At 47.7% G+C, this 11,129-nt stretch overlaps 1 protein-coding gene across 1 annotated transcript in view; it reads right to left on the reverse strand.

The window, feature by feature from the left end:
• The window catches only part of LOC119090759 (cadherin-99C), a gene marked incomplete in the record, with an annotated part of 30,571 nt that extends 19,964 nt beyond the window's left edge, over nucleotides 1–10,607 (reverse strand). Inside the window, 6 exon segments of the mRNA XM_037213581.1 lie at nucleotides 647–788; nucleotides 1,917–1,967; nucleotides 2,585–2,727; nucleotides 3,282–3,290; nucleotides 3,978–4,076; nucleotides 10,488–10,607. Coding sequence (XP_037069476.1) covers nucleotides 647–788; nucleotides 1,917–1,967; nucleotides 2,585–2,727; nucleotides 3,282–3,290; nucleotides 3,978–4,076; nucleotides 10,488–10,551 — 508 coding nt within the window.
• Nucleotides 10,608–11,129: the final 522 nt, after the last annotated feature.

Consider the following 11,129-nt stretch of genomic DNA (forward strand, 5'->3'; position numbering starts at 1 on the left):
ATATCAGCGCCGGACATTTTAAGGACTCAAAAAGGTTTCAGTTGGCTCAAAGGGTCTTCTGAAAAAGACCTGTCCTCCGGGACATCGCCTGCGAGATGTGACAAGTATCATGCATCGTTGCCATTTGTACTCGGAACAGGTCTACCATACTTGATAGCTGCTAGTCAGTATTCCGAATCAAGAGGTATGTAGCTCTCATAAGGACAAGAGAATCAGCAGATTTTCGGGCGATAAATCCTCGTCAGTCCTTGAGAATGCCTTCGAAAGTATCGCACAGCATCCCACAGCTACCTGGCTGGCGGAGAACTTACTCTAAGCCAGTCTAATCACCGCTTTGCACTTGAAAGAACTGAACGGAAGTCGTAGGATTAAAATGTAAATATGGGATGGCATTATACGTAAAAAGTGGGAAAAAAGAACAAATCTATGACGTAGCTGTCCTGTGACCACGATCTTTCCGCTTAGCAGGCGCTGAGTACTTTGTGACTCGAGGACTGTCAGCAGCTCTTTGCTTCAAAGTAAAGCTAGTAATATCACACCGGTAATATGGCAATCTCTTTCAGATATTCTGCAATCGATAGTCTGTATCAATAGCAAAACACAGCCGCACACCCTGCAACACTGACGGACTGGCTCCCTGACGCACCTGAGGCCTCGAAAGTCAGCTGCGTTAGGGGCACGCCGATCGGGTAATTCTCGACCACTTCGAGGGCGTACGATGGCGCCGAGAACGCCGGCTGGGCTGTGTTGGCGTCTTTGATAATTGCCGTAAATGAGAAGGTTGTGCTCTGAAAACCGCCAGGGCGCGCGTTAGCTTGGTAAGAGATCTGGGCAGGTCAGTTCTGGTCCGACTGCGGCTCCTGCCGGTAGACTAAGCCTAGGTTAGCGGATTGTTTTCTCCTATTTCATTAACTAGGCTTAGTCTAGCTCAAGACCTCGCTCGAAACAATGGATATTTTACGAACATGGCTGACGAACAGCCGGTAGACTAAGCCTAGATTAGCGAATTGTTTTCTCCTATTTCACTAACTAGGCTTAGTCTAGCTCAAGACCTCGCTCGAAACAATGGATATGTTACAAACAATGCTGAAGAACAGCCGGTAGACCAAGCCTGGTTAGCAAATCGTTTTCTCCTGTTTCGTTAATCTAAGCTCAATCGAGCTCGCAACCTAGCTCGAAACAGTGGACGTTTCACAAACACGGCTGACAAACAGCTCAGGCTGGTCATTGACCGAACGCTGTGTCGAAAAAGTCTACCATGATGCTCAATGCTGCAGTAATCGCCACATCACAGCAAGCACAGCATAGACATGACAGCATGGTATTGCAACGTATGGTGTGTAAAGCGCCAAATGATGAGCCTCGTTAAAAGCTGCAGCAAACCCAGAGTTATTTCTTCCTCAAGTGTAGGCTCAATTGATGGTACAAGTTGTCTGGTTTTGTGTCGATGCCTGTGCAGAGTGGTGCTGATGTGTATGATACGGACCAAAATACATAAAGTCACGATATTCAGCAGTCTAGGAATATATTTGAGTTTAAGAATTTGAAGAATCAGAACATATGTGTAGAATCAAATAAAACCAACTCATTTACGAATTCAAAAAATTTGAATTTCATGAATATTCACCACAAAATGGCCTACCTAAACCAGTCATCTTTGACGCATTCGTAACACGGTAACTATCGCTGAGTCGTCTGCAGATTTTAGCGATTAATGATGAAATTACATCACGGCTTCCCACGTGCATGCATGCAAGCATCCAAATATCAGGTCAACTGAAATGAAAACACATTTTCAGTCCTGCCAGGTTTAAAAACCAAGCGGGAGTTCCACTCATCCATACACTCAAGATCCCATGCCTGCCAATAACCATAAGCGTCATTCAAAACACGTGTAAGCATATATTTCCACTTACCCCTCCACCGCAGATCACTACACATTTTCCGAGCAACGTATTCTTTGCTTTCTGAAAACAAAATTGAACAGTCATTCACAGTGCAATGGTGGCAACATTTCTATCGCGACAATTTTTGCAGATTTAGTCTGAGCCTGTTGAATACATGCATCTGTGGGATTAAAGCTCATACCAAGCAGTGCTTGTTGCATGAGTTCCGATCCCACCATGCGATCGTGTAATTGCAGATCAAAGGCAGAAGTTGGTGACAAATGTTTGACGAGCCGTAATGCTCAGCACTGATCGTCCGTGCTACGGCGCTCGTCCGTCGTGCCCTCCGGCATCACCAGACTCTCAGCACGGCATCCACCACCGGTACGAAGCTGGCCCAGTGTCCCATATAGCGAGCGCTCTAAAGGGAATGTCCCGCATTTGAAGATAATGGAGCAGGCATCAGATATGATGAAATGAGCTCAGATTGGTGGTGACGGGGCGAACCCATAAAAAGATCAAGTTGATTAGGTAGTGAGTGTGAGTTGTTCAGCGCAAAATTGGCTTGAATATCGCACGCACTGTGTGCAAACAGGCATGAAGGTCACCGTACATGACACAAGAGATGACACATGACACCGTACATGACACCGTACATGACACATGACACAAGTGCTTTACACCAGAATGCTACTTACCGGGCTGGGATAGTCCCGTATACCACGCAGTTTTGGTCCCGGCAAAAACTCGATGGTGCCATTGTGAGGGTCGACAACGCTTACACTGACGAACTCGGACGCATCGAAGTGGTCGGTGTCGTTCTGGCCAGTCATTGTCACAGCTGGAACAACAGATCACAACCGCATATGTTATCCGTAGTCCCTCGAAGTATGTCTGGCTGTCTCGCCGTGACCTTATTACGGGGACTAGACGGAGGACTAGACGGAGGACTAGACGGAGGACTAGACGGAGGACTAGACGGACGACTAGACGGGGACTAGACGGGGACTAGACGGAGGACTAGACGGACGACTAGACGGACGACTAGACGACGGCTGGTCTAGCAGCGACATTATGAACAAACCCATACAAACGTGTTTTTTTCATAAGTAGTTTCAAAAGCACACCGTGGCCCATAAGGTCACGCGATAAAAATCACAGCTAGCTGAGAAGCTCGGAATGTAAGCGTCAACACACAACACACAACACACACACACACACACACACACACACACACGCGCGCGCGCGCGCGCACGCGCGGGGGGAGAATCGAACCCCGTGCCTCTGGTTTCCCAGACGTGCGTGGTAGACGCAGACGCGTTAACCACTGCGCCATCGTCACCCACAATCGCACGTTATCGCTGTGCAAGTTGGCAGATGTGTTTTCATCTTTACCTGACAGACCTGCGGACAGAGACCATAGATTTTTCATTGGAAGCTTTGCATAACGTCCGGGTTGAGAAATATCTCCACGGAAACTTGTGATGACACTGGAAAACGCTCGAGACCGTGTGACGACACAAACCCACCATCGGTCACTGCCGCCGGCGCGGCCGGTCACTGCTGCCGGCGCGGCGGGCCCGGAGGCTCGCAGCAACTGCAGGCCCCACTAGTGGTCATTGCTGCCGGCGCGGGCGGTCACTGCTGCCGGCGCGGCGGGCCCGTGGGCTCGCAGCGACCTCAGGCCCCACCAGCGGTCACTGCCGCCGGCGCGTGCGGTCGGTGCTGCCGGCGCGGCGGGCCCGGAGGCTCGCACGCCCGGAGGCCACTAGCGCCCTCACTGCCAGCCTGGTTGAAACTAGGTTCTGTTCAGGATTTGGAAGCTCTGACATCAAATTGGTTTGAAGACCCTTCGACAAAAGTGAATGAACCCAGTGCTGTCAATTACTTCATCGATAAAGTTTCAATTCGGACTTGTGGACAGTTCCGAAGGACAATAGTTGTGATGTGTTTTAAAAGGCATACCGTTGGTCTTGTTAATCAGGAGTACCCCAAATCCTACCGGTGATGCGTCTTTTACCTGCAGGGGAAAAGATCCTCCCGGAAAAGATCCCGGGGAAAAGAGCCTCCAGCTGCGTCATGGTCTCTTACTTTTAGCGTGCTCGCAGGTCACCCTCTTCATAGTCTTCTGGTCAGTTTCGAGCCAGTTGTTGACGAAAATATCATCCACATGTCCGCAATCCTGAGACTCTGAAACAGGTCGACGTCATTTCACCGGCTTGCCCTAATGAAACTACTCGAAACGAAACAGTGAGGACCATGTGGCGCATAAATATTGAATGTTGGTTGCTTCGCCTGAACTATGCTGCACGCCGCATATCTGTGTTAGTTGTCTTCTACGTGAACTTGCTGACCTATGACTTTGCCATGCCGACAAAGTTATACCACTATATTTCTTCTCCATTCATGTCAATAAGCCACGACGTATAATATGCGCCATGGCCATTGTTTAAATCAGACAATACGTTAAAATCAAAAGAACGCGCCAGCCATGGTCAGCAAGCACACTCCTGGTCACCACTGCTAACGGCGGTAGTGGCGTTAGCTTAAGCCTGGCCAGGCGGCAGCGGTTTCACCTCACAGTCAAGACATCCAGGAGCAGACATCCCTTACACTTACACTGCGCAAATATACGGCACGACCACACAGTGCCAGACTGGCAAGGTCGTGGCGGGCGTTAGGTACTGTACACCAATACAGCACGACACGCTATGCCAGATTGAATTGCGACAGGTGGTACGCATTGAACACTGATACAGCACGACACACTATGCCAGATTGGATTGCGACAGGTGTTACGCACTGAACACTGATACAACACGACCACACAGCGCCAGATCGGCAGGATCGTGGCGGGCGCTACGCACTGTACACCGATACAGCACGACACACTATGCCAGATTGGATTGCGACAGGTGTTACGCACTGAACATTGATACAACACGACCACACAGCGCCAGATCGGCCTTCATTGGACAGAGCCCAGTTCCAAAACTGAATGTTAAAAGCTAATGTGAAGATGGCGCTTTCTCCATCACGCTGTATTCAATGGAGAATTTATGGAGCTGGTTAATTGCATTAATGTTATAAATAAAGTGTATACAGTATATTGCTTTTTTCCCCTTGCCCGTTATGAGTTTAAGATGAATTTGAGAAAAAGCGCGATTACCTGTGCCGTTGGAGTGTACTAGGGGTGGTATGTGCATTGCTATGGGTTTTGGACCCACATATCTGTATCAACATCTACTACGCTGCACAAGAAGAAACAGAACATTTAAACGATTAAAAAGTTGGATAAGCATGCTTAATTAATTCCATAGCACTGCTGGACTTTAAATCACGGATAAAGTCGAGCACGCAAGTTTTCAAATGTGTAATGAAAAGGCTTATAATGAAAAGGTACATCAAGATGTATGAAGGTATATAAATGTATACAAAGTTATATAAAGGTATAAAGGTAAAGACATAACGGTATAAAGGTATGATGTATAAAGGTATAAGGTATAAAGGTAAAAAGTATAAGGTATGAATGTATATGGGTATAGGGGTATAAAGTATAAACGTATAAATTAAAAAGGTATAAATGTATGAAGGTATAAAGATATAAAGGTATAAAGGTACATCAAGCTATATGAAGGTATGCAGTAATGAAAGGGCTTTAGCATCGTTAGAAATCGATCGGCGGTTACGTCATGTCAGGGATCAAGAGGTACAGGTCCAGGGTTGTAGGTCCGGTCGTATGGTACACACACTTTAAAATGATCAGAAGTCAATGTCCAGGTCCGGATTCATTGGCCCATTCGTATGTTACGCACACTTTCAAAACAGGTTAACGTTAACCTTTTATGACCTACTGATTTACCTTGTGTCATTTAAGAGGAAATCCAGTCGCCTCTTCTTATTTCTGATGCGCATGAAAACCCTCGAAAGCCTTTTCGCGCGTGCCTTGTGGGGCGTCATCCGCTGTGTGGCGGATGTAATAAATAATTGTGCTCGCAAACACGTCAACTGAGCAACTGAGCAGTGTCAATCGAACGTTGACAACCACGGTACTCGCGAGTGCTGAGCTCTGGCGGTTACAGTTGAGGAGGCTTCCATTGACAGGATTCGCGCATGGTTTAGGTTTGCTATTTCTACGGCGTTGGAATCCCTGCATCAAGCACGTTTAGGAGTCTGTATAACATTTTGATTTTTAATTGCTTCACTGGAACTATAATTTTGAATCTGCCGTTTTAGGGACCAGCCCCCCCCCCCCACACAAGTTTTGAAGTGTGTGAGGGGCGCATCCCCGTGTCATCCCCCACGGTGTCAGCTACACTGACGTTGAACTTGACAACGTTGGTAATTGAGATGCAGCAATGGCAAGGTAAGGGTGCTAATTGTCGAATGTCATCGTTGCACAAACTTCTTCACTGTGTGGACACCCTGATGGGCTCATAGCATGTCGCGTGTTATTGGTGCTTTACGACGCACTCAGCTGCGAAGGCTGTATGGCGTCGTCTGCCCCTGACCCTGACAGGAAAGTCGGGCACCGCGGAGAATCGAACCCCGAATCTTTACTTTCCCAGACAAGCAATGGTCAACGCAGACGCGTTAACCGCTGCACCATAGGCACCCTGGGTGGTGGCTTGAACTGCCCACTGAAGAGCCTGCAGCGCCTTTCGGTCGAATCAGCTGCTTGCGTTGATTCTGTCAGAGATTATGACGTCACACTGAGCGTTGCATCAGAAACTGGATAACGTTAATTGACGGCTGGCAATTCCCTCACTGACGATGGCAAATTTGTCGTTCTCTGAATTGGGGTAATTTCATAGTTGCTCTCATCGTGTCAGTCACACCAGACATTGTACTCTTTTCTGCTGAAACTAGCATCACATCTGGATTAAAAGTTCATCATCACACAGGCAGCCAACCATCAGACCTCAGAAATGACACCACTGTACATCGCTGCATTAGCTGTGCGTCCCGATGGTCCCGTTGGTTAGAGTGCACGCCTCACGATCTTTTCATTCGCGGCGAGTCGCTTCAGGGCGCTCGCGGCTCGCTCTGGGCAGGTACTGCCTGCGGGCGGTGGCACCGGCCGTGCAGCGCTAGATGTTAGGCGGCTTCAGAGAGCAGTACGGATCGTGCCGAGCACTGCGTCACGTTAAACCCTCGCCACTAAATCATGCCGTTGAGCCTTAATTGAGCTATCGTGCGATAGACGTCATGGCTCACACAGCAAGCACTGCTCAGTGTGAGCTCTGATCCCAGGAATCCATCCATTCAGATGGCTTTGGATTAAATCTAAAAATATGTCATCTGAGCTTGCTTTTTGTCTTGCTAATTTACCTTTCAATTTGGCACATTTAAGGATATAAGGCACATGCCACATAAAGGATATAGAAGATCCATACGGTACCTAAACATGATCTTACATGGGTCCTAAATTGAGACCAAAGGAGGGCAAGATCGTGGGGCGTCACACCAGAAACTTCAAGAGTGGGGCTTAAGCCCCCTTCCCCCAATGCTGCCCTGACTCCCCCCCCCCCCTCCCCTATGCTCCTTTTAGTCTCCTCAATGCATCTGAGTAAGTGAGGAATACTGGGAAAAAGAAGTGCAACTAAATTATTTCAACTACTGTTACACTAGGTAGAAGGGACCTAGAAACATCACTGTTAGCATAAGGCCCATTTCGTACCATATAGTGTCCCATAGGTGTCTAATATTTATGTCATGCCAACATCTCCATCTTTTAGGTCAGTCTGCAAATATCTAACAAATGTTTTTCGGATGATAACGCCTGGATTGAAGTAAAAAATCAATTGACTGAAAAATGCTAAAAAATTAAAGCACGGGGCGGCTAAATCAAAACTTGCTCCACGTTGCCCTCAACATTAGCAGGTTAATATGGCGCACAGTCGTGACTGTGGTGGTATTCGAATGCCAACTGAACGACAAAACACGATCAGCGACGGCGGCAGTCATCAATGATCCCGCGCCCGGCAAAGCGTGACAGCAAGATGCTCCAGGCGGGTCCCCTGACGGTCCAGTATGCCAAACAGCTGAGCCTGCTGCAGGTGGTCGACTGCCTGGTCGACAGCCCACGGGAATGCGCTCTATCTTAAGCCTGCACGTGCCCTTGTGCTTTTGAAGGATCGCTACCTTGTCGACGTGGACGTAATTCTTGGGGTTGTACCACAGTATGAAGTTCATGAGGGATAGGTTATGCGAATGAGAAACCTCGGCAAAGCAGTCTTAAAGGGAGTGCTCCACACTTACATGTATTTTTGGACTGAAATGGCCATCTGAAGACCTTTCCGTGCTGTTCACAATCCTGCCCTTCTTAAAACCTAAGTCCGTCTAATTTCTGAGCTACACCCCCACGAGCTACGCGCCCACGAGCCCACTGAGCTACACACCCACGGGCTACACGCCCACGAGCCCACTGAACTACACGCAGAGTGTGCGTTCCTGAGTGCTGGATCCGGACGCGGGGTGCTATCACGGCCGCTCACCAACAACATTGGTGCCTTTCTGTCAAGGTTCGGCATTAGGTTCACTTATTTCGGTTTTCTTTTTCTCGAACGCCCCATCTTTGCACGCAGAGGACATACGTGTTTTTCAGTAGGTTTCAGTAGGTTTTTTTGTAGGTTTCGCCTAACTTTTGATGAGCGGCTAGAAGAATGGCGTTTGGGACTCATCTTCCGCATGGAAACATTGTTTGCGTCACTTTGCTGTTGGTTTTTCTCAAATTCTCTCAAGGTGATCGCAATCAAAAATACAACTAGTCACTTTTAACGGTTGTTAAAATTTACCCACCCTTCCGAACTTTCGCCGTCACGTACAAATGCGGAACCCTACCCATAAAGGAAACGTTTCACGTGAATATATTGAAGCAATCATCAAATGTGATCAAACAAGATCATTTAAGAATATTGGTATACTTTTAAGCAGAACAGACTGCTCTTCACCACACGATATTTCTGTTTGTTTATTATGCCCCTCAAAACGTCATTGCTTGATTACGTCATGATACCTTGCACTACCTCAATTCAGAGCCAATTGACGGCCATTGCATTTTTTGAAGTCGTGTTCACGAACACCAGGTATGAGCCACCAGACCATTATGTTTTTATTTGCCTTGATCCCCGCGTGGCTTATGAAATGACAGGATTTGAATGACGTCATAATGATGTCATGAATGCCGAAGTGAGCTTGGTATACTCTACTTAAAAAACACTGCACACCTTCGCTGGCGTGAAGCTCAGAAACTAGAAAGGTTTGAGTCTTAAGATGGCCACGGCTGTAAACTGCACCGAATGATCTTCAATATGGATTTTTTACTGAAAGTCCCATGCAGATGTGGCAAACTCCGTTTAAAATTAACCCCCTCATTACATCTTGACGGGCTGCAATGGCATTTTCCAGCGCTTTTATGAGACGCTACTGGTTCCGAGGTTTCATCACCGCAGTGCTTTTGAAGAAGGCGCCAAAGGTCCGACAGAGGCTCTCTTAATTGTAACGTTCCGTTGTAATGAATGTTTATTATCTTCAGCATGAGAACTCCCATCTCATTATACTGAGAGATTCTAAACTACCATCTCGTACCTAGAACTACAGAACGACAGAGCTACCATCTCATTATACCAAAATTTGAGAACTTGCTCGCGCATATAAAAGTTCCGTCACTTGTCTAAGCGTTGGCAGCGATATTTTAGAACGACCACTCTTAAGAACTATCAGAAGTCGTGACGTACTCCGTCCTGTGTCATCGACATGTTTATTAAGAAGGTCGTACATGACAAGTTTTACTTTTATGTTTAGGTAAATCGCGGAGGTGAACTTAAAAATGTTCCGTAGGCTCTCTTCTGTACGTGACAGACCGCGCCGTTCTGCATAAAACCATCTTTTGCTCCTTTGACCACCTTCGATGGACGAGAACGACACCTATTTTTGTTGCTCACAAAGATTCAAGTTACTGTCATGTCTTATTTGGTGAATTACACCCATTCTGGGCTTGTCACAAAAACAGCCTCGCTTAGTTTGACAATGGGAAGTTGACTTTCCGCAGAAAAAGTTTGAAATTTATGAACTACTTTTCTTAAAAGTTAGGGACATCAGGGACTCAAATCAAAGTGGCCAAAATCCGGAAACAAATCGGGCATGGGGGGTAGGTTAGGTCATTCCGATCGGCTCATCACCTCACGCTAAATCGATGTTAAACCGCGACACCCCTTGCAGGATCAGTCAAACTATCTCCACCTTGCGTTTTTCGAGCCAAAATCCCATTTTGTTACGAAACAATCATTTGACGATTTTTCTGCATGGTAATCTGCATTCCTTATTCGCTATGTATGCCATCTTACAGAACCATGTTTACCAGATTTTTGGTGTTGTTTACTCGGAACATTGATCAGATTTGCGCCTCAAAACGTAGTTCACTGCTTGGAAGCGTGACATTCCATCTATTATTTGACTTTACAAAACCCACGCCTACACCTCCCAACTCGTCTCTCTCTCTCTCTCTCTCTCTCTCTCTCTCTCTCTCTCTCTCTCTCTCTCTCTCTCTCTCTCTCTCTCTCTCTCTCTCTCTCTCTCTCTCTCTCTCTCTCTCCTTACCTCCATATGGGCAGAGCAACAGCAGCAGCACCAGCAGGTCAGTGACCCGCACAGGCTTCGCCATGGCTGGTCACGTGACCAAGGTCAGCCGTTGCGTGCGGGAGCAGCGTCGGCTGAACCATCGGCGGCGGCGTGGGACAATGCTGGCGAAGGCAGCACGGGCCTAGACAGCCTTCAACTGCGATAAGATAGCCGAGCGCCGGTTCAGCAGCGGTGCAGCGCCTGATAGGCGGTCAACAGGTGCCGCTCATGCTGATACCTAAATCGGCCGCGCGAAGTCATTCGCTTATCATATCCGTAAACTAAAAGGGCGGAAACATGAATTGCATGATAGTGTGCAACATCTTTCATTGCACACATCGCTTCGCACATTTCTTATGGCTCACACTGATGTATAAGAGGGCAGTACTGTAGCGACCCCGCGTCCTGGTGGGATACGCCCCCGTCCCGCTGATACGCTGCTGATGCACGGTGTCCGCGCAACCTTTTCGAGCGTTTGAGAGCGTGGGTGCAATCTTTGTTCGATGAACTCGACATCTGATAGGAACGAACTCACCGGACCCGATTCCGAGTATCGGTGAACAAACTCGCCGAACCCGACTCCGAGTATCGGTGAACGAACTCACCGGACCCGACTCCGAG

The sequence above is a fragment of the Pollicipes pollicipes genome, unplaced genomic scaffold (genome assembly GCF_011947565.3).
Source record: "Pollicipes pollicipes isolate AB1234 unplaced genomic scaffold, Ppol_2.1 Scaffold_1600;HRSCAF=1878_pilon_pilon_pilon, whole genome shotgun sequence".
NCBI lineage: Eukaryota > Metazoa > Arthropoda > Thecostraca > Pollicipedomorpha > Pollicipedidae > Pollicipes > Pollicipes pollicipes.